This window comes from Salvelinus namaycush, chromosome 19, assembly GCF_016432855.1.
Source record: "Salvelinus namaycush isolate Seneca chromosome 19, SaNama_1.0, whole genome shotgun sequence".
NCBI classification, from domain to species: domain Eukaryota; kingdom Metazoa; phylum Chordata; class Actinopteri; order Salmoniformes; family Salmonidae; genus Salvelinus; species Salvelinus namaycush.
This window is the reverse complement of record NC_052325.1, coordinates 49,024,989-49,050,075: the sequence shown is the minus strand read 5'-3', so window position 1 is coordinate 49,050,075 and position 25,087 is coordinate 49,024,989. Positions and strand designations below refer to the sequence as shown.

General features: G+C 39.9%; 1 protein-coding gene across 1 annotated transcript; it reads left to right on the top strand.

Moving 5' to 3' along the window:
* Window positions 1–11,588: 11,588 nt before the first annotated feature.
* LOC120063873 (short stature homeobox protein-like) lies at window positions 11,589–20,905 on the top strand. The gene is made up of 5 exons (XM_039014191.1): window positions 11,589–11,838; window positions 13,494–13,702; window positions 17,268–17,325; window positions 17,646–17,734; window positions 20,660–20,905. Exons 1-5 carry the CDS (start codon window positions 11,589–11,591, stop codon window positions 20,903–20,905), a joined length of 852 nt encoding a protein of 283 aa, XP_038870119.1.
* The last annotated feature ends 4,182 nt before the right edge of the window (window positions 20,906–25,087 follow it).

Sequence of the window (25,087 nt, the reverse complement as noted above, 5' to 3'; positions counted from 1 at the left end):
AATAGATGACATCATGTGTAAGGAAAATGATGTGGATATATTAAAGCAACATCTCAAGACATCAGTCAGGAAGTTAAAGCTTGGTCACAAATGGGTCTTCCAAATGGACAATGACCCCAAGCATACTTCAAAAGTGGTAGCAAAATGGCTTAAGGACAACAAAGTCAAGGCATTAGAGTGGCCATCACGAAGCCCTGACCTCAATCCTATAGAAAATTTGTGGGCAGAACTGAAAAACCGTGTGCGAGCAAGGAGGCCTACAAACCTTACTCAGTTACACCAGCTCTGTCAGGAGGAATGGGCCAAAATTCCCTCCCAACTTTTTGTGGGAAGCTTTTGTGGAAGGCTACCCGAAACATTTGACCCAAGTAAAATAATTTAAACGGCAATGCTACCAAATACTAATTGATTGTATGTAAACTTCTGACCCACTGGGAATGTGATGAAAGAAATAAAAGCTGAAATAAATCATTCTCTCTACTATTATTCTGAAATTTCACATTCTTAAAAAAAAGTGGTGATCCAACTGACCTACGACAGGGAATTTTTACAAGGATTAAATATCAGGAATTGTGAAAAACTGAGTTTAAATGTATTTGGCTAAGGTGTATGTACATTTCCGACTTCAACTGTGTACAGTATATAAATAAAAAATAATGCTTTATGACAGGTGGGTTTTGGAGAGTGGAGGGATTGGCTTCAGTGTCTTTAGAGAAAAAGAAGGGAGAGAAAGAGAAAGAATAGACGTGTGAGAGATGAGAGGCAGTGATTTGGTCCATCAAAGCCAGCCTTCAGCCAACAGACACAGCCTCAGGGTGCTGCCTGATGGCTCCGACCAGGACTTACTTTGTCCTCTCTCTATCTCTCACACACACACACACACACACACACACACACACACACACGGAAAACCACAGACCGTGCTATTTGGCCAATTGAGCAGTGTTATTGTTCTGAGTGGATAAGCTCCGATTTAGATGTCATTCTCAGTGGGAGAGGTCAGAGTTCAAGGTGTGTGTTTGTGTGGTAATGTGCATATACTCACAATCGCAAAAACGCCCCAGGCCCACTGCATTGAGAGTGAAGGTGATTCTGGTACCCAGCTCCAGTACCAGTGAATAGGAACAACTCCAACAACGGGATGCTTAAGGGGACATTGGGACCCAACCAGACAGATGGGTGGGCCCAGTGACTCTGCTTAGGGACGTATCTACAGATGGTAAACCCCCCCTTTCTTTCTACTCATCTGCTTTCCCCCTTCTCCTCTATCTCCCTTTCTCCTGTCCCCCTCTCCCTCTACCTCTCTCCATCCCTCCTCCTCTCCTCTGCTCACCCTCTCCCTGTTTCCTCTACGCTCGTCTTCACTTTTCCACTCTCCTTCTCATCCCCTACCCTTTTCTCTCCAGTTCTTCTCCTCCCTGGTTCATCTGTGTTCCCCTACTTTTCTCTCTCTCTCTCTATCTACTTCACTTCTCCCTCCTCCACAACGCCTCTCTCCTCCATCCCCTCTCCAACTCTTCTCTCCCCCTCCTCTCCCCCCTCTCTGTCCCCTCTGTCCCGCTCCTCTGCTCTGTCACTCTGTATCCTGTCGTTAATTAATTAATCGTAATGAGCTTGGCTATCAGTGAGCGACTACTTCTTTCTCAAGACCAGCAGGGCATAAATCAACCTCTGTAAATGACTAAAGCCTCTCTCTCTCCCCTCCCTCCCGCCCTCCCATCACAGACAGAGGAGTAACGGAGAGTGTCTTTATCTGTGTAACTCACTCTAATTGCATGATTGAGCAAGTGTAGCTGGGGCTCTATTAAAGCATGTCTGTGTGTCTGTGTCAAATGGCCTTGCTCTCTGTGGCCGACACCGGAGGGACCCCTTATAGCCCGCTGTAGCAACACACACATACACTCTCTCTCTCTCTCTCTTCCTCTCTCTCTTAAACAGACACTTACTGTAAATGGGCCTCATTGGTCTCTGAAGACGTTGTTAACATGTTGGTGGGGAGCGTTCCTCTGCCAAGGGGGAACTTAATCCATCTTCACATTAGACTAATTAATTAATTCTACAGGCTGTGACTGACTAACGCGCTCCTACTAAGGTTTTAGCCAGTCACATGATGCAACCACCCAGCAAAGTTTTATGGTCATTCAATGGGAGTGGATAGATCATTTGAAGTCAAGTCCAGAAAAGCAAATACTGAATCCAGTGTTGCGTACAAATATCTGATCCTTTTCAAAATAGCCGCATCTAATTAAAGCTGGTGTTGTTAATAAAAGGGTGTATGTGCCATTGGTATTCATTATGTGTCTTGGGATTACAATTTTGAAATGTTGTCCGTACGACCTCAGTGGCCACATCTTCAATAAGGAAGATGATGTAATTCAGTGACTTATTATGAAATATCCAGTAAATCCCATTCAGTTTCATTTCTCAAAAATATTTCATAGATATTATTGCTCTTTTTACAGGGTCCGATGCCCACACAGCACAATATCCTGCCCACACCAACCCTTTCATATTTCCCTTTGGGACTCAAATAAAGCGTGAACCTGCTATGAATGGAGCCATAAAACGTCAAATGTACATAACTTGACTTGTCTTTACAGTATTGATTTGTGTTTGTGCTTTTATTATGATTTATTTCCCTGGAGGTCTGTTTGGGTACTAGCCCTAATATCATAAAGGGTGTATTCACTAGGAACCAAACTGAACCAAACGGAACCAAACGGAAGAAAATGGGACGGACCTACTTGAATTCCAATATTTTTTGTTGTGAAAAGTTTCAGCTTTGCAAAACATTTTGCTACCGTTTACTTATGAATATGCCCCTGGAGAGGGGTTGGTTCTGCATCCCGTCATATTTTGTGAAAGACAGGAAATGAGTGCAGGTCTCAAAACATCAAAGGGAAATAAACAGGGGTAACCTGAATAACCAACCAACATACTTCCGTGAATACATCAATAAATGGACAATAAGGTTTTCAACCATATGGTATTGTTTCATACTGGGCCATTTTGTTTTGTTCTGTATCGTATTGCATCATATCGTATCACAACCCGCTATTGGAGGGAGGGATAGGGATGAATGGAGAGTGATGTGACAAGATAAATAAATGGATAGATAAAGACAAAGCTAGATAAGGAAGGACAATAGATTAATTGATAGACAGTGAAAGGAGAGGGAGAGAGAGAGAGAGAGAGCAAGCGAGAGAGAGAGCAAGCGAGAGAGAGAGAGAGAGAGAGAGAGAGAGTAAGCGAGAGAGAGAGCAAGCGAGAGAGAGAGAGAGAGAGAGAGAGAGAGAGAGAGAGAGAGAGAGAGAGAGAGAGAGAGAGAGAGAGAGCGAGAGTATCACGTTGTATAAATGATTGGAGACAGGCGCAGGAATATGTAATAGGGGTTTTTAATACTCCACCCAAAAATACAACATGCAATGAAAAGGCACGGGGACGAAGCCCAAAACAAACACATATACAAAAACACAGGGATGTAACCAAAACAAAAGAGCTAGGTTAATCCTCTAATTAATACACGGGACGAGACCCGTAATAACAAGTGCACAACAATACACGGGACGAGACCCATAATAACGAGTACACAATACACGCAGCACGAACGGCGAAACAACAAAGCACAGGTACTCACAAGACCAACGGACATGGGAACAATAACCGACAAGACAATGGTGAACAGAGGGCACATAAATACAATTACTAATCAGGAGAATTGAAATCAGGTGTGCGTAATGAGACAGTTCAGTGAAGCCTAGAGGCCGGTGATGTAGACCTCTGGAACTGGTGCATGGAAAGAGCAGCAGTACCGGGGGAATCCGTGACAGAGAGAGAGAGAGAGAGCAGAGAAGAATTGTCAATGCATTACTGTGTTTCCCCTGCAAATATGCACAGCATTTCAGGGTATAATGTAAATTTCATGCTTTCTTTAACTCTAAGGCCTCTTTGCCCTGTGGGTAAATAGCAGACAGAAAATACATGAGGAAAAATAACAATCCAAAGAGGAGACCCAGATATTCCCCCACGGCCTCCTACTGCTTTGTAGACGAATGTTCAGAGGAATCTGGTATTTTTGCCATGTTAAATTATTTTGTCCTCAAACCAGATGGTAACGGATAGTCGGATACTGTACTCTGTAGCCTACTTTAAACAGACTGGCGCTCTAATAATGGTAGGAGAGCTAAATGAATGCACCAAACAAAACAGCGACTACCCAAAAGTTTACGTTTTAAAAAATGCTTCAAGACAGGCAACTGGCATTTCATAAACAAACACTATTAATAATTACTGTCATTAAAGATCATCTGAAATTACATTTGGAACAACAGAACAGTCCATTACCAGAGGTTAAATCAGATCATTTTATGAATATTTATCAGACCAATTCAGAAATTAGAATAAATCTTCTGAAATGTGATCAAAACCAATGAAAATAGAATCACATACAACAACATGTTACACAACATGTTATGTTAACTTAAAGTGTGACCCTAAATTGTGCAAAAGATGGGTTAAAACGTGTCCTTCTGCTCCTCTACCCAGTTGGGATACTGAGAGCAGAGCAGACCTGAGCAAACGAGAGCAGAGCAGACCTGAGCAAACGAGAGCAGAGCAGACCTGAGCAAACGAGAGCAGAGCGCAGCATAGCTGTAGTACAGTACAGTTGGTGTTGGCACTCCTCCTAGCAGTCTGGAGAGGCTGAAACCAACCGATGCCATACTAAACGAGACTGTGTGTCTGTTTAGTGGGAATTCCTTTGAAGCTGGCGCATCTCAAAACACTTAGGGGTAAATCATTGAACTATCAAGAGTACCAGATTTCTTAAAATACAGTTATTTACAGGTTAGCTATTCCCTGCCTTATGCAAAGATGATGATTTGAGAATGATTTTTGTCGATTTTTGGAGGAATTGAAAGTGAAGCGCTTACTGGAGCTATACGTATAACATATAGGAATCACACAATCTGCCATACAACATGATTTTGGCCAGATTATAAGTCAGAGAAACAAGAACATACACATATACTTTTCTTTATATTGGTATAGTTGATTCAAAAGTGTCTTTAGCTAAATCTGTTCACCTTAAACATAAGCTGGTTTGCAAATGTTTGTTCGGTTTTCTGCCAAGTAGTTACTTTATTATGAAGATACATTTCATTTCTTAATTTCATTTCTTTGTCATCTTCTTATATACTATGTGGTAAATCATTACGAGTGCAAGTCAATTTCATCTCAAAACAACAGAGTCTATCTGAATAGTAATTAATCCTTTCACACATTAACGATTAGTCTGGCAAAGCAAGCATGTTCAAATGCTGTTGTTTAGGCCTTTAGACCTCCGGCAGCCCAGCCCTGAGTCTACCTTTCTTTCCACTTTACCCTCCCACTGCCCAGCCCCTGCTAGAGCAAGAGGGACTGACAACCACCTAGTCAGGCTTCCAAGCAGAGGTCTTATGCTGCATTCATAACCAAGTGGGAAGGTGGTATTTACCACATACGACAGGGAAAAATTCGTTTGAACCCCTCTTGAACCCCTGAGCTCCGACTTCTCCCTCATGCTGACCTCTGACATCACCTACTAAGGAAATGACCTTCATTTCTGGCAGTTAAATGCACTAACAAAACATGATTTACTAAAGCAATCTATTTATATGTTGTTGTTTTTTTAATAATTTGTTTGTGAGCATGATAGCTGTACTTTTAGTTTGTGGTAGATACAGCTTGTTTGCCATAGAGTACCACAGTATGAATCATAATACCCATAAAACCTTGCGGTCAAATAGGGAAATGGTTCTAATAATTTTACCACCATTCATTTGTCCCATTGGGGATTTTAGAAACACTTAAAATAATGGCTGTGTTTTGTGAACGCTTACCCTGGCGTGACATTTGGATAACTGTATAAATCTGTCTCAGACAAGGTGACTTTTATCAATATATTCGCCTGTATTTACACCCAACAAATAAATAAATAATAAATAAATAAATAAAATGCTAGTTAGCTGCTAATGTGGCTATCATAAAGAACTACAAATCCCATGATGATCTGGAGGAGACAGCCGATTCGAGGCAAAGGTAAGAATCACTGGATGAACTATCTAACGTTAACTGAAGGTAATAATGAATACATTTCTTTAAATGGACAATTCTGTGATCTTTCGTGGGCAAGTTTTAAATTGACACAATACCTGTTTACAAAGGTGTCAGCTAGAGATGACGTGCAGGAGCTTGGAGGGATTTGTAGTATTGCAAGTTCTCTAATTCAATGCTAATTAGCATTTTAGATTCTGAGAGTAAATAGAACCGAAAATATGAATAAAAGTCACCTTGTCCGAAAGAGATTTACATGGTTATCAAAACATCACACCAGAGTTAGCCTACACAAAACACAGCCCTTATTTTAAGTGTTTCTAAAATCCCCTATGGGAAAAATGACTGGTGGAAAAACGATTGGAACCATTTCCCTGTTTGACCGCTATGTTTTATGGGTATTATGACACCTCCACTGTGGGGCCCTACTAGCCAATTGGAGTTTCTCAATGAGTTCAGAGCATGTGAATGCATTCAACTCCTATTTGTGACTTCACAACTGGCAATTTCCACCTTCCCACTTGGTTATGAACGCAGCATAAGCACTCCCCCAGACACAACGAATTATAGTCCATGCATACATTCACACAGGCACACACTTACATCATAGACATCCCTGCTCCCCACAGTTCTCAATCTTTCTCTGTCCCATGCATGCAGCTCTGAATCGTATTCGAGTCATTCAAACCTGCTGATTGGCTAATAATGTGCCAAAGCCTATCAGAGGCAGGGAAAGAGGACATAAGATTAGCACTAGATGAGCAATCAGATATCATTACCTTTATGTTTTTGTTTTATTGCAGCTGGACCCACGGCTCTCATTTCCAGCTCTGCCAACTTGTTAGGTATAGATCTGCAATGGTTCCAACCAATTATTTCTTAAAGTAACAGTGTTCTTCTGTCTGCCGCTATTTACAGATGCAGTGCTCTAGAGACTGACTCAATCAAACCTGTCTTAGACATGTTTATGCTGTATCTTTGTTTACAAACTACTGCCAGCCCATGCATTTGTTGTTGTCTGAAAATGTTAGAATGTGAGGGGATTTCAGTATTTTCACAGGACCACAAACTGTCACAGATGGCAAAGGCTACCCAAACCTTAATAGTCAGTAAACATGCAAAACCACTGCATCAATTGGCTACATTGTATACTGTGGGCTAAATAATACCCTGAAGGCTGACTCCATTATGAAAAAGATGTCGATTCTTCACTTTTAGACCTCCATTGGTGGAAATTACTTGACAGTAGAACTTGGTCCTATTAGGCTGCTTTGCTGTAGACGAGCCCGGATTGGTCAAAGATGCTGAAATGATTATCCAACCTGCCTTTGCCAATGCCAACTAAATAGAGGGGTTAATACTGAGACTTATGAGGAGAAGACAACTTCTGTGTTTACCTAATTATTTTTACACTCCCCGCAGAGAATTCAAATTCATACATGTGGTGGGAATTCAAAATCAAAGAGTAGATAAGGCTGTTTTCAGCCAAACGTCTGCGGTATAGGCTATCTTACGAATTTTGTGGCAAACATGATAACGAGGCTACCTCAAAGCATATTTCTCAACGAGCTCTCACAGTCTTCATCCACATTCTCCAAACATCCAATTTCAATGTAGCTCCAAACGTCAAATTTTGAAGTGTTTTTGTTGCTCCTGCTGCTCTGTATGTTCCATTTCTCAACATTTTGAAGTGTTTTTGTTGCTCCTGCTGCTCTGTATGTTCCATTTCTCAACATTTTGAAGTGTTTTTGTTGCTCCTGCTGCTCTGTATGTTCCATTTCTCAACATTTTGAAGTGTTTTTGTTGCTCCTGCTGCTCTGTATGTTCCATTTCTCAACATTTTGAAGTGTTTTTGTTGCTCCTGCTGCTCTGTATGTTCCATTCTCAACATTTTGAAGTGTTTTTGTTGCTCCTGCTGCTCTGTATGTTCCATTTCTCAACATTTTGAAGTGTTTTTGTTGCTCCTGCTGCTCTGTATGTTCCATTTCTCAACATTTTGAAGTGTTTTTGTTGCTCCTGCTGCTCTGTATGTTCCATTTCTCAACATTTTGAAGTGTTTTTGTTGCTCCTGCTGCTCTGTATGTTCCATTTCTCAAAATGTTGAAGTTGTGGGCTAAAGGAAAATTCCACCCAAAAACGATATTTTGGTATTTGTTTCATTAGTCCATTGTTGATATAGTCCCAAAATATGTTGAACGTCAGCACCCAAGTTTTCAAGATATATACACTTTAAAATACAGAAATGCAGTTGGTACAGCTATAAAAAAAAAAAAACAGTGTCAAACATGTAACTTTCTGATCAAGAGTCATCAGATTAATCGAACACGAATGGGTTTTGAATAGGATTAAAACCCAAAATAAAAAAACAGTGTCCACAACAGGGATCGAACACATAACCTACTGATCTAGAGTCATAGGATTAAGAAAAATCAGTGTCCACAAGTGGGATTGATTAATCAACTTTAAGATTGATCCAGAGTCATTGGATTACACCCATCCACCACCCCATCCATTTGATGGTAATAGTGCTCACTGTCGCCCCTAGTGGCCAGATTTGATTTCCCGACTTCCTCAGGACAAAGATAAATGTCCAATTTCGAGATTTAGATGTTTGGCATCAATTTATGCGAAAATTATGAAATGACGAAAACAGATGGATGATTCTTTGTATTTTATTTATCAACTTATTCTATTTTGAAAATCGTAAAATTTCAACAATAATATATTTTCGATTTCAGCCATTTTGATTTATGTTGTATCCCCTTCTCTTCTGTTTTGAACAGAATAATGTGCCCAACAAAACGGATTAGTAATGGGAATTTGCTCATGATAACATCAACAACAACAGCAACAACAATAATAATATATGTTTTGTATTCGTTGACAATATAATGCAGGCATAGTCAATAGAATCAGTAGGCTAAATGGAGATAAATGTGTGCCTACAAATATGGCAAAGCAACACTTGTTATCAAGAAAGTAATTTCACTCGGTTACAATAGGCCACATAACCATTCAGCTGGCGACAGTATTAGGTGAATGACTCTTCTGACTTTTCTCGGATACTCATTGCCACGCCACTGAAATAAAATACCATATTAAAAACTACTGAGACAGACAGTAGGGAGGGGCGTTGGAAATGTTTGAGATACATAGAGAAGGGGCAATATGATTCGTGCCCCTTTAAGGATGTTTCGCCGCTAAACTATGGCAACATGAGCTCTGCTGCATATAGAATCATCACTCTTCGATTTGCACTGGTGTATTCCGATACCCTCGAGCTTGTTGTTGATTGGGCACCACATGTGGATACTCCACGTCAATTTGGACTGCACTCACTAATTTTCAAACGTTTAGAGAGAAAAAAAAAGAAACACTTTGAAGTTTCACAATTAAGATTGTGCTGATGAAGAGAACACCATAGTTTGAAATGCATGTCAGATGAAAAGACTGACATTTCCAAATAGGCTATGTCGCAATAGTTGTTGTTGTTGTTGGTTTACATTACATTTACAACATTACATTACTTTCCGATATTTTCATCCTAAATATGAATATTTCACTCTGTAAATAAATGATGTTGTTTCCATTAAACAGGTCTACAATTAATATATAGTTATAGGCCATTTTAATCAAATTAATTATATGGAGCACCTTTAGTGGTGGTTTGGTAACCTCTAAAACAGCCATGGTGCCCTCTCACCTGTATCACCTTGTAGTTGTTGCTCTCTGTTGAACCATGGACACAAACTGAAATGGGCCTATGATGTAGCCTATGATGGAAGATATCAACTAATATCGCCATGATTTGAATAATGGGTTGTGATGGGTATTCATCCCAGAATAAGTTAGTGCTATGGTTACGGAGACCAAGTAGGATTTATTTAGTTATTGACCACACATGCACAGCCCTGTACAAGTCAAATTATTCTATATGGAGACATTAACGAGGCACTCGATTCTGAACACAGATTTGTGTCATGAGGAGGATTTACGTCCATTAAATGTACGGCCATTAACAACAAAGGGCACAGTTCATCGCACGAGGGAAAGACGCGCGCGTCAGTCGCTGCGAGACGGGTTTTGTGATAAATGGAAAGATATCAAAACACGTCATTAGAGAGCACAGCTTTACTGAGTGCTTTCACACTGCCGGGGCGCTCCGGGTAGAATACCCCAGAGACAGCTCTCTTCTCTCGGCCTTTTGTGTTTCTGAGCTGGACCGATGCATGCGTTTTAGATAATGTTCAGCTATTATAGCCTACATGTATTTCCATGAAAATCCTAGATATAAATCAGGGAACATTTTCCACCACTTGCGGCCTAATTGTATTGATTATCAATGTATTTTATTTTAGGATAAGTCCAGTTTAACATTTAGAGCACTCCCAGAGGTGTTTGAATCATATGAATTATGAACAAAATCTGTAGGCCTACTTGTCACATTCACTGAGATTTGTTCTATTGGATTAGCAGTATATGCCCCTATATTATAGCGTACATTTATGGTGTAATGTTAGTCTACTTTCTATCACATTTTTATGCATACAAAAAAACGAATAATATATGCATTTAATCGTGAATATTTACTCACTAGTTATGAGATAAAAACGTCATAAACCGGTATTGATCACTTATCATTAGATTATTATTAAGGAAATTATATTTATAATAATTGGCATTCGATTTATTTGCAATATTTCAAAGTAATTTACAATCTCAGAAAATGTGTGGACTGTGGCCTCTTTCCAAGTATTGCCACGTGATTCACACATGCAAAACAAAAATAATTAGGCTTCATACTTAGTTAAGCTAATTCTCCCTCTCGAGAAATGACATGCGTAGCCTAATTGTACTCGAATCATACACCACCGTTATAGACATTATCTGACAGGCTACATCATCACTAGCCTATTGCAAATGTTTTCCACTTTAAAAAAAAACAACAACACTAAAATGTAATATTTTATCAATGTAGGGCGAGTTGTTTATATTGGATTATGTTGTTAGACCACCTATGTGCTTTAAATTCTTAGTTGTCAACTCAAACGAATAGCAGCAACACCAGGAGGAGCAAACCCAGCCACTCCGTATTCATATCTCGAAATCACGTTAATGAAATTATCGCCGAATTAATTAATAGCCTACAGATTTCCCACTCATTTCCCCATAAGGTACCGTAGGCATTTTAATGACCCCTAATTCAATTAACTGCCTCCGTCGAAGCATTGATTTCTGGAAAAGCTGCTGAAAGTTGAATTCAGATAAGTCGAGCAGCCCGTAATTGCCCAAGACGCAGAGGTGGGGGCTGGGCTGAGGTGGCGGTGTATAAATAGTGTGCTCTCAAAAACACAGTCATAACAGCAGGAGTGATCTCACCTCTTCTCCACCCCCAATATCGCTTCTTTTTACGACCGAGCGCGCGAAGAGCTGACGACTAACGTTAAATAGGTCATTTTAAAGTGGGGTTCCGTGCTCAGGACCACTGAACGGCCATGGAAGAACTTACGGCGTTCGTCTCGAAATCTTTCGAGCAGAAAACCAAGGAGAGCAGTAAGGAGAGTATCACGTACAGGGAAGTTTTGGAGAGTGGCTTGGCGCGGGCTAGGGAGCTGGGGAACTCGGAGACAAGTCTACAGGACATAACGGAAGGCAGCAACCACTGTCCGGTACATCTATTCAAGGAGCACGTAGAGCTAGAGAAAGAAAAACTGAAGGAGTTTAACGTTTCACGGGCCACGGAAGGTACGTTTCTATCCACCCGTTCGAGTTGTGTAGCGTGAATGTCCTAGATGCATTGCATTTTTTACACGAACCAAGCCCTTGGTTTTCACGATTACTTTCGGTGCACCGATTGTAAAAGTACAAAAATATGTGGTGGCCAAAACATTTACAACGTCAAATCTATAACGAAAACATTTAAATTATTGCAGTTACTGTTTATTTTTTTAAAATCGTAAGCTCACGTCGTTATAATGTGCAGATACTTGGAAATACTGTTTTCTATAGTAGGCCCACTGGCATGTGTTTTGCAGTGAAAAGCAGTGGTCCAAACTAATGAAGCCTAGGCTACATAATATCAATATTCTCTCACTCCTATTGATGACTGTATTGATTAACACATCATATCGTTGCATAATATCGTATTGATGGCGATGATGTGCATAAGGATAGGCTTAATTCTATGCTTCCATTGTACAATTAATAGGAGTGGTACTTGCATTCTGCCCGTCAGCATACAGTAGCTTATACTTTGTTTTTTAAACTTTCGTTCATTGGACCATCAATTATTTAGACAGTGTTAACCTATATGAAGTGTTTCTTGCTCGCGTTTTCATGACATAACAGGGGGGGAAAACGTCATACACAAAATTGACCCGTGCACCTCGATGTTGGATGTATGTAATAGCGGTTGTTGTATAGCACACAATAGGTCCAGTCTAATGATGACGGAAAACAATTGCTAGATGATAGTAATAATGACGTATCAAGACTTTAGCCCCGGTAATACTATTTTGAGAATCTTAAACAAATCATACATGCCTATCTGAAAATAACTGTCTTTTACGCAACACGTTAACCTTGTGAAATATTGAAGCTATTTATTACGTTTGTAACGATCAACTCCCGTGGAAATATGTTGCTGTATGATAGGCTTATTATACCAACCATTGAAATAACCCGATAAATAACTTACTAGGCTTACTATTTTTTTTTATCTAAAGGTTTTACAATTTACTGTATTTGATAAAACAATTAACAATATAAAACACGTATGGTGTTCCAAAATAAAAGTCACATTAATAACCTACAATTGTTTGGTATCACAGTTTCAGATTGTCCAGTGGAAATTGGGGCGTTTTCAGAAGGTCATTCCTTCCAATGAAGGATCCATGTGCAGACTGTAGGCAAATACCGCTAAGGAAATCACAAGGCCTAATTGTGACAGGATTTTATGGTCGAATATTTCAATATGTATGTTTGTGAATAACTGTCATTATAGTAAACCCACAGTGCAATGACCGGCATTTTGGTTTTGTACGTTTGCAGGCCTGTATTTCGACCAATAGAGATCGAACTCGTTTCTCATGTTCTGTTTACCGTCTCTGGCTGGCTAGCATAATACTACTATGTATAATAGTAGTATTACACATACTATGTATTCCACTAAATGAATATAAGCTACACCATATACACGGCCGCGCGTGTGTGTGTGTGTGTGTGTGTGTGTGTGTGTGTGTGTGTGTGTGTGTGTGTGTGTGTGTGTGTGTGTGTGTGTGTGTGTGTGTGTGTGTGTGTGTGTTTGCAAAGCCAAGCTGTAGTTGCAGGTGTTTGACAGTTTTTTTGTGTTTAGTCTAGAGATGTACTGTATTTTGAAAACGTTGTGTGTATTCACGCAGGGATATATGAGTGTAAAGAGAAGAAGGAGGACGTAAAGTCCGAGGACGAGGACGCACAGAGCAAACTGAAGCAGCGGCGGAGCAGGACAAACTTTACCCTGGAACAGCTCAATGAGCTGGAGCGCCTGTTCGACGAAACGCACTACCCCGACGCCTTCATGCGGGAAGAGCTGAGCCAGAGGCTGGGACTGTCAGAGGCAAGAGTACAGGTAACTCCCGGTCTCCATCAACTAAAAGTGAAAAGCATAACCCTTAAAGGTTTTGGACAAAACTCTAGATAGGGCTGTCCCTTAGATTCATACGTTTTTATTTTATTTTATGAACAAAATGTGGGTCAAAATAGGTTGAGTTTTTAAGCTCAAAGCATCAAGGATTGTTCTGAAAACAACGTGTGAGAGGTTGCCAGATTGAGACATCCAGTGACAGAGGCTGGGGTCATAGTGTGTGACGCAAGAAGATTACTGTAATTCCTGGTGCGGAGTAACATGGATAAAATGGATGTACGGCCTAGATCAGTAATGATGTATGCTCACAAATGAAACACGTTTCAGAAGGCTATAGAGTCACCACTTGCAAGGCAATAGCCTACAAACCGTATTGATAAGCTGCCTTTAAAAACTACTATATATTTTTTAGATAGCCTACATTTACTAAAACAAAAGATGGTGTCCAATTGCCAAAAGGAAATATTTGGAAATTAATCAAATTGTTAACGTGTTGGGTTAGAATCGCCTTTTTTTTTTTTTTTTAAACACGTTTAAACACGTTTAGGTGCACGCTTTGGCATTTATCTCTTCTATTATGTGCACGTGTAAAAAAAAAAAAAAAAAACAGCTCAGGGATGATTTAAAACAGTAGCGTCAAAATGAGATAGCGTTGAGGCTTACGTTTGAATATAATTTATTCACCCGTTTGATAAAACATCACTGCTTATGTTTAATTTTCATGAGCTATGTAGACCTACCATTATTTTGGTCCGCCCTGCCTGTTGTCAAGGCTCAGTTATACGGAGATGTACACACTCCAGAGAACGTGTTGAGTGAGCTGTTTTTGTGATGCAATGAGACAAACATATCATGAAATATTAGATGCAACAAACTGTGCAAATATGACTGTGTCGACATGGTGAAAGCCACGCGAGTTTATTTATTGGATCGATATTACAATTGACCTCACGACCTCGGTGAGATTTGTTTGGCAATATTTTTTTTATTAACTTTACGTATCAAGTGCATTAATAGTGCAACACGAACAATACTACTACTAGTACTACTACTACTGCTACTACTACTACTGCTGCTAATAATAATAATAATACTGCAAGCCTACTGGTTACTGTTGATTTTTAAATTATTGTTTTTGCAATTTAACACTATCCATTATCAAAGAAATGTATATCATGATAACATTGGTCTATTTTTTCACATGACCAAAATACTGTTGCTTTCCAACAAATACAATGACGCCTATAGCCTTTGCCACATCATAGTTGCTCAAGTGACATTGGATGAATTTGAACCCGTCTCCTCTCTCCTGGCAGATTATTGCAGAAGAAAAATAGTTAATGCGCTTCGGAAAGATCTTACCACATCATAAAAATTAATGAAGAGATTGTACGAGTGCTTCAGGGGACACCGTCGTATGTCAGTCACCTCATTTCCCCCCGCGTTGTCTTTGTAATATCTGCCACTGGCTTGATATATTGTTCCCATAAAAATGGATTAGAAATAATTCAATTCAGCTGGAACTCAGTCGGTGGCACACCTCGTGTTCCGATCTCTAATCGGAGTACTAAGTAGCCTAATATTAGAAGTCTGCACCGTGTGACAGCTTGCAAGCGCGACATGAAAAAAAAAAGTCATTTTAAACATGGACAAAATCAAATTGTGGTAAGACGGGAGGAAAGCATTTACCTGTTAAAACGCAATGGGAGAAATATGTACTCAATATTTACAACAATAACGCATATAGACTGAAATGGGCCGTGAGGGTTAAAATCACACACCATTAAAATCCATGTCGCAGCCGACCGTTTTTCGATTTGAAACCCCCAAATCTATCATAAGTAAATTGTAAGGCATGTGGTAGATAGAAGGGTATTAACCTGCACTTAGGCGTCGGAACAGAAGCCCCACGTCGCGCGCAGCTGAGGAATCTAATTGAAAGTTATGAGAGCTTGGTGAGGAGCGTGCAGTAATTCTATTACGACTAATATATCTGGGTTGCTGGTACAGAGCTAAATTAAATGTCATTATTCACTGTCTCTAATAAAAATCTAAAGGAAACGAGATTAGGGCGTTTGTATAGCGCATCATTGAGTGGTCCTTAATGAAGAAATAACTGTCGTAACCAGTGTAGTTCACTTTACTTAGCATTCTGGCACGTAATATATATAGCTGTAATATATATATATATATATATATATATATATATACTATATATGTATATTTGTTTTTATTTTATTTTGTGTCAGTACAGACCTAAGAGACAACAACATCAGTGATTAAAAAGTAAAATAATTAAATACACCTCGTGATATAACCTAAAGCAATTAAATAATAAAATTAGCAGTAGGCTATACGAATAATGATATAGCCCTATAGGCTTAATAATAATAACAATCATAATAGGAAACAGGGTAATACTACGCCAATAATAGCCTAATCCTAAATCATTATCTTCTAAAAACTACATTACACGAACATTTGTTTCCAATAGGCTATGCGATGAAGGGAGAGTTGGGGTAAATCATCTGTGGACATGCTATGTCAATAATGCATACTTTATCGACAGACGTATTATTACAGTCCAATCCACACGCGTTAAAATGGCTGCAGCACCTTGAGTAATTAAGGTGGCCTTTTGTGGTTCTCTCGTCGCTAATTCGGCTACTGTCAATGATATTCATTACTGGGGTCGGAGGGGAGAGGAGATAATGGATTCGTGGAGGGAAATTAGGTTGATGATAATTAATAATAGGCTATGCTGCTTCTGTAACCTGGAGAGCAAAAGGGCCTAGTAGATTAGACGGAGTCAAGTGACCTTTTTTGGCCCCGTTTTTTGAGCACATAGGCCTACGTAAATTGGAGTAGGCCTATCAATAAATATTGTTAAGCTATACATTTTGTGACGATATGCTGTATATTATTTTAGACTATTATAGATAATATATTCGATCTTATATTATCTATAATAGTGTAGGCAATTAGTGTAGGCAATTGTAGTTCACGATTAAAACAGTATAGGTTTATAGGCTACTATTATGAGCAGTAATGTCATCATCGACATTCTCGGTGTTGGGGAGTACATTAACTGCATTTTATATAACTAACACAAACACAATGTTTGTGGCTACTAGAACCACACTACTTTTTGTTGTTGAAAAAATGCAATAAAATATGGGTGAAGTAGACAATCATTTCCTTTCTTTTTCGGCATCAGACCTGCCTCATTTTCACTTAAAACGTTGTGTTTGTGTTTAATAGTCTAAGTTACACTTTATGGTAACATATGACCCATACGTGTTCTGTTCTTGCAATTTGTAGTCTATAACATTTCAGATGTACATATGATGGCTTTCCCAAAGACGTTTGGATGTGGTGAACTACTTTTCCAAAGTAACTTTAGTTAATGAAACTATCATTTTCTTAGTGTAGCTTAACTTCTTCCAGTGTGAAGTAATTGGTAGCTTGGTAAAATGTATATTCAGAGTAGCTTCCCCAACATGGATATTCTACAATACACTCATTCACTGTTTAAAATTGTGGTTTTCAGGTTTGGTTTCAAAACAGAAGAGCGAAATGTCGAAAACAAGAAAACCAGATGCATAAAGGTAAATTCTATTTATTATCCATCTACTTGTATTTTTTATGATTTATGTTGTGATGATTATTATACTTGTCATTTTACACTTGCAAATGTTGACTAAATTGTTTGCTAGTATGTTCCATCACACAGTTCTTACAATAATGACGTAGGCCTATGCTCTAGCCTGTAAAGTTAATTAACCTTCATGTGCATGCACTGTATTATGTTTGATTAATCACTTGCAAAATGTAAAATGTCATCTTCTAACCTTTGACCAACCATATCACCCTTATACTCAAACTTAACTGTCTCACTGTCTGACAGACACCTCTTCATACTTTCCAGGTGTCACTCTGGGAATTGCCAGTCATCTGGATGCCTGCAGGGTAGCTCCATATGTCAACATGGGAGCGCTACGGATGCCTTTTCAACAGGTATGTTGTTTTCTCTTTTTCATGACATGACTCCTATGTGAAATATTTACTGATGAAATGCAGGCATGCAAGTGAGTGATTGTGCACAAGTCAAAGTTAATATTCAACGTCAATTAACCTCTGAAAGTCTGAGCCATTTGGGGGGGATTCTATTAAACTAACATGTGGAATTGTTTTAAGAAGGTCGTTTTTGATTTTTAGGACCCCTTTAGGTATATAAAAATAAATATATATTTTTTGTTTTGATAACATATTGAATTTGGCCTTTACTACTATAGCCCATAGAAACACATTGAATAACACATTAATAAATGGCAAAAAAAGACAGTAAAAAAAATCATAAAGAATAAGGTTTGGAAGTGGTGATATAAGAAATCTCAGGAAATGTTTTTTTTTTTTAGACACGTATTTAACCCCCTGTTTTGTTGGCACAAAACTACCTCCATACTTCCATTCATTTTTAAAATCTGGTACTGGTGACCTGATGAGTCCCATGACACTTGTGGGGGTCGTAGGGCAAAACGGAGAACACCATCGTGTTCGTGAGAGTTTCCCCTTTCTGCCACAGACATTTTTAGGATGTGTCATGGTCTGGCAAACACCGCTGTGGCTCAGCCACCTATCACCGCAGACGCGGAAGGGCGACATAGGCGGATGTGGTGGATTGAGACGCAGCCCATGCGAAAACCAGATATCTCTATCTTAAAGTGACAGATTTTGACGAGGAATCTTTTTATTATGTTACTTAGATTGACGCATGGGTGCGTCAACAGACTCTTAAGGAGGTCAACTGACAAAGGGCCGTAGTTTCTAAATCTGTTAGCATGGTTGAAAGATTTGACGCAGTCATAAAAATGCACCCTACTTTTATTTGAGTCTCTTCGAAGGTATAGCTGATATTAATCCCTAAAATATAACCAACCATACTTCACAATCATCTCCGAATCTGTGAGAGACGTTGTAGAGAGGTGCATACGCCCTTACTATACTAAAAATAGACACCTATCGTCCGAGGTTGTAGTTTACAAAGGCTGTTGTGAATGAGAACTCTATGGAGCTGGAGGGTGGTGTGTGAGTCAACTCAACCCCGGAACACCTTTCACCTTTGGGGTGCGTTAAGAGCGTGATGTGTGCGTGTGTGTGTTTGTGTTTGTTGGAGAGACATTTGATCTGGCGAGGTCTGTTTTTGAGGCCTGGCCGTTGATTTGTCTGTTCACCCCTGTGAAAAGCTTGGGCCTAATTAAGCCAACACTTGCGCAACGCAAGCACATAAAAGAGATGATGAAAGCACCGACTGGAGAAGGCTCTGATGGATATTGGTGGTGAGCTGCATTGGCAGGGAGGGAGGCATGAGGCCTGCATACTGAGAGAAGAGCCCTACCTCTACAGGCCCGAGAGAGACAAGCACAGGGCAGGCTGTGACACACTTATGCAAGTGCACATGTACCCCTGCACGTATACGCACGCACACATGTACCCCTGCATGTATACGCACGTACACATGTTCACACAAATGCACATGCATTCACACTTGCACACACACAGAAACACACACACACACACACACATATATTGACCAGCTGTTGTGCTGGGGACTGGGTAGCGCCTGTAGCAGCTCATGCCCTGTTCCATTCCACTGATCCTCCCAGCAAACTTAACAACAACATGCTGAGAGATTCCCTCTCAAAGAGGGGTTCCCTTCTGTGTTTCACTGACAGTCTGCATTCATACATTTGGAACAAGGCTCTTTGTTTGAGTGTTAGCTGTTATTATGAAAGTTAGTATCTGTCTATCTGGAATCAGGCCTATTTTTTTGAGTGTTTGGTAAGAGTGACAGTTGGTGGGAAACAAAATATGGAGGAAGGCCTACTGGTCATTTATGCGTTGGCTTGTGTCTGTGGCTCGTGTCAATGCAATGCAGTGCAAGTACAAATACTGGTCAGCAGTACGTAATGAAGTACCGTCCAAGAAAGCATATTTTGCGGTTTATTTTAAGTCTCTCTCGCAGTTTAACAACTTTAATTTCGGTCATTTTCCATGTTATTGGCTATGTCGAAATAGCGTAACATTTTAAATTGGTTGAAACATTTAGCTCTCTCTTAAAACGTTTACCATGCGTTGCTTAAATGAAGTTTTATTTGGGTTGGATGAGAAAGCACGAGGCTCTTCACTTCTCTCCTTGCTTCCTGTGGCGTTTGAAACGCTTGAGAAATGGCAAGAGGCAACGTAGCTCTCCTTCTGAAGTACAGGGATTTCAAATTTTCACCTACTCCTCATAAAATAATTGCCAAGAATGTGCAAACTGATACTCTATGGTCCTTATGACTTTCACTTTCCCTTTGCTCAGGAATATGTCTGGATAAATATTTATAACTCTAAATACGTTAATATTTTTTTGCGTGAATTTATATTTATTTATGCAATTGAATCCGTAATCAGGATAACAAGACGTTGCATATTTCCAAGGGTATGAAGGAGATCTCACTGTGAATGAAACAAATCTGTTCAGGGTCTTAGAAAGACTTTGATTTCTAGGCTGTTAAACTGGACGTGGTGTCTGTGAAGTTATGTATGATTCATTAACTTTAAGAATAGCTGACATGAAAAAAAGGGGAAAGGCTCAGAGTGCAGTTCCTAACATTTTTCGGAGAAAACACACAGTAAGCAACAGCTTTGAGGGGGTAGAACTTGAAGGGGAATTAAATAGTGTCAAACTGTGAAACCTAAACCCTTGGCTCTTCTCACACACACACACGCACACACACGCACACACACACACACACACACACACACACACACACACACACACACACACACACACACACACACACACACACACACACACACACACACACACACACACACACAGCCTGAGGGGCTGGGAGGGTCTCACTAACCCAGGGATTGTTTTTGGTTGTCCGGCAGGTCCAGGCCCAGCTCCAGTTGGAGGGCGTGGCTCACTCCCACCATCACCTGCACCCTCACCTGGCGGCACATGCACCCTACCTGATGTTCCCGCCCCCGCCCTTTGGACTACCAATCGCCTCTCTCGCGGACTCAGCCTCTGCAGCGGCGGCCGTGGCGGCGGCTGCCAAGAGCAACAGCAAGAACTCTAGCATCGCTGACCTCCGACTCAAGGCAAGAAAACATGCCGAGGCGCTGGGTCTCTGACCCCACCGGGTTTCCCCTCCGCTCGCCCCACGCCCTCATAATCACCTGCTTCTCATACAAGACTGAGCCCTGTGATCGGGTCTGACACTTACAGCTTAAACAAAACAACATTTAAAAAAAAATAAACACTGAGAGGGAGAATGAAAGAGAGAGACAGAGAGAGAGAAAAAGAGAGACACAGAGGGAGAGGGAGATGGGGAGAGAATGAGTGGAGGAAGAAGAGGAGGAGAAAGAAGGAGGGGAGCAAGAAAATTGTCACAAAACCAGCTGCCAAAACACCCATTTGTAGAGAGAACGGTAATTAAATACCAATGAAATCACCTTTTACTTTTCGCCCAACAGGCAGGACTTCTGCGGGGCCAGTGGCTCAGTCCACTCCAGGCACACATCACAAGTCCAGGACCGTACAAACACATGTGGATGTCTGTCTGAGCCGAGGGCCAGGGCCGGGCCAGGCCAGACCGGGAGACTTTAGAACAAAGCAAACTGGCAAAGCAGGCAAGCAGGGCCAAATACTAGAGCCTCACTGATGCCAATGCCGTCACGTTGACTTTACACACTATTGTGTTGTTTGGGAAAAGACACTGACACCACGAGGCACCGGACCTGCTCTAAACATTACACACAAAAAAGACAAAGGAAAAAAATGTAGAAAAAAAGAGAAAAGAAATGGCCATGTTCTCTGTGTAACCACTGTGTTGTTTCCTGCCGCTGCCCAGTGCATGAGTTCTATTGGAGGACTGCAGACTTATCACAGAGCCTGGCCATGTTGTATCAGACCTAACACCCCAACTCTGTTGTTCCACTGCCATTCAAACTTCCCACTATATATACTCTCATCCACAAAGTCAAAGATCATTGGGGTTTGATTTCCTTTAAACTGTGGACTGACAGGAATAGGCTAATCTAATCCCTTACTTTTCTGCTTTTGGAGGATGGAAAGTGTAAATGTGTTTAGCTGGGAATGAGTCCAAAAGAAGTTTTTTTTGCTGTTCTCCTCACATTGTTCTCTCTCTCTAGCTTTCTTTCTTTCTGTTTATCGTGACGTTTCTTGGGAATAGAAGTGAAGATATTCTTTGCACTTCAGGTCTTGTATGTGGGAGTTTACAAAGAGCACTACAAGCAGATACTACTTTACTAAACGAGGGTGGGAAAAGGAACCGATTTGGGTTTTTATCATGTCATCGAAAAGAGACGCTCACAAAAACGTTTCGAAGGATAAAGGGTATAACTGCAATTTTTTTTGTAATTTTGAAAATATGAAGGAAGCATCTGTTAAACTGAAATGCAATTGTGCGCAGTTTAAGTGCAATACTGTAAATATGAAGGAAAAAAAGAGAGAGAAAAAAAAGCTGTTCATTGTTAGAGATAAACAAATGATTTGCAGTGATTTGTTTCAGGCACTGATGAATCCGTGTGTTGAATTTCTTTGCCAAACAGACCCGTTTTTTTTCTAAAGCATTGTATATTACGTTATGTTGCGAACTCATCCTCAATCATGTGCCATAACCCCAGAAATGCAATGGTTTTCAAACATAGTTTTGTACACATCAGGAAACTATAATAACTTGTTGAGGTAGACATGAGCACCTGGGTTTGATGCTGAAATTGATCATTGAAAGTAGGATCTGAAATCATTGATCGTAATCTATTGTATTAACACGGGACAAAGCATTATGTCAAATTCCACCAAAGATTCTAACGAATGTTACAATTGATGTTATAGGAACAATAAAACCATGGCAGTGTTGTAGAGACAGTTTGGTTTTCTTTAGGCCTGTACATGTTCAAATTGCATTTATTTGCATGCTCATGTCGCAGTTTCATGGTTTCACAACCTAAATAAATAATGCCTACTAGCAAGTATTATATTTGAAACATTTGCAAATTCAAAGGATAATGTTTTGGAAATGTTTTGTGTCATTGAGAAACAGATCCTAGTAAGGTCTACCTCAAACAATGTTTTACCGACACTTTCTCTGTTCTCAAACCCACCATTTACAGTTGTTTAGCAATGTCTCCATTTTAAATTAAACATTATGGGTGCTTTTATTTATTATTTTTGTCTGAAAGTTTATACAATTAAAAAAATAGTTGAAATACAAGTGTACATTTTGACATGGCTTTGCATTTATTTTTGTATGTTTTTTTTTTTAAATGTTACATTTGCAACGGAAGATGCGTGGCTGTTGTGCATTGTTTGCCTAAAATGTAGCGTGTCAGCGTTTACAAACATTTCAGGGATGATTGAATTCGACTAAGCTCCATGGAATTTGTTATACCCACCACAAGTAGTATCGTTTCATATGCAAGCATGCCTAAACATGATTCACTATACAGTTTGTATTTTTTTCCTTTTGATTCACAAAATATGAATGTACAAGTAAACTATCAATAAAGTTATAAATATTTGTACTGAAGTTTTAAGGTACTTTAATTAACAACCCATTTCAAGATGAATCAAAACAATATGTATTTATTGTTCTGTGAGGGATTTTGGGCCATCGAACGGTAACATTTATCATTCTACTTTTTAGTCCTTTATTAGATTCTCATATATTGAGTGACTTACAGGCCTAATCATACAAGAGGCTAAACAACACATCAGAGACATTATTATCGTCATCAAAACATACCGGAAGTGAATACCGTAGTACACATTAATAGTGAATTATGTACCCGATCCTCTGACTTCAAGCATTAGACAGGTAGTTAATGAGCTGATGTAGATTAATGCTGTGCATACATCGCGACAGGTTGCAGCCGATGCTCAGCGGTTATCTCAGGTCGAACCCACCGATAAATATCAATACCATTCCTCCTCTGAGATTTACGCAGTTTCCATGTCAGCCTTCAGAGCTCATCAGATACCAATCTTAGCCCACACTAGCGGAGACAATTGAGCTGCTATGAAATCCAGATGCATGCCGGCACCATCGCCTCGAATATGGAACCGAACATGTATAAAGCCCTCTGTTCAACTGATAGCGATAGCACGGAGATGGAACGTGAAACTGTAACTTTGTCAAATAAAAGCAAGATGGCTGTAATTGGAGTAAGAGGGAGGCTGCAGAAGGAGAATAGGCAAAATAATTGAGAGCAATGAGATTGGAAGAATATTTGAGGGACATGTAAACCTCCTGCTTTGAGCAAGCGGTTTTATTTCCAAAAAGCAATCTTCCTGCTCGTCTCAATGGCAGTGATTAACTTTGACCAGATCTCATGAGAAGGTCAATAGTCACGTCCATATGTATGCATACATCTGCATCTAGAAAGATTATAGCCATTAGCTCCCCACCATTTCCCCAACTTCCACTTGTTTCACCGGCACATACTACATTTTCCACGTTCATAATGGTCGGCCTCTTTTTTCAAGTGCATTAACTTCCTCTGGGAAACCCAAATCCAGATGTGTGTACACAAAGTAATTACATCATGCAGCATAGTGCTTTATTGTCTGAACCCCATGCAGGAATTAGTCCAAATGGTGTCCTGTTGTGCCCAGAACCCCATAGAAGGTTGCTGCACATTTAATTTGTACCTCTGTGCTCATATATCAAGATTGAGTGATATAGTCGCAGACTGATCGGCCCAGATTTACCCACTGACCTCTCTGGTTGGGGCCTGCTGGGCCAGGTTTGGAAATAACAGCATCCTTTTATGTGTACTAATAATTAGCTAGGCACACACAGCCATCCATCAACCAGCAATGAGCCATGGCTGCTTTGTCAACATGTGCAGGCACATAAAGCTATTTATGTTGGCCACAAGTCACAAATAAAATAATAATAAATGGGTAGGGTGTGTGTATGTGTTTGTGTGTGTGTGGGGGGGTCTAATGTCTAGGTTGTGCAGCGTGTTACATTTAAGCAATTTTAGAGGGTATTACAAATGGATGGACCACTGATGTCTTCCCTTCCCTTGTATTGTACCGTTAGCATGAAGGTTTTTGAGCTTTTATTCAAATAGAAACGTATTCATCTTTATGTAATGAATAACAATGACCCATTTCTTAAATTATTGTGACCTACTTCAAGTATATTATGGGAATCATATCTAAAAGATCAAAAGCATAACTGTGCCTGCTTCTATAGTAGAAGTTGCTTAAAACCTCTACAAGATCGATGGGTTCCCACGTGGGACGGTTGAGCTAACGTAGGCTAATGCGATTAGCATGAGGTT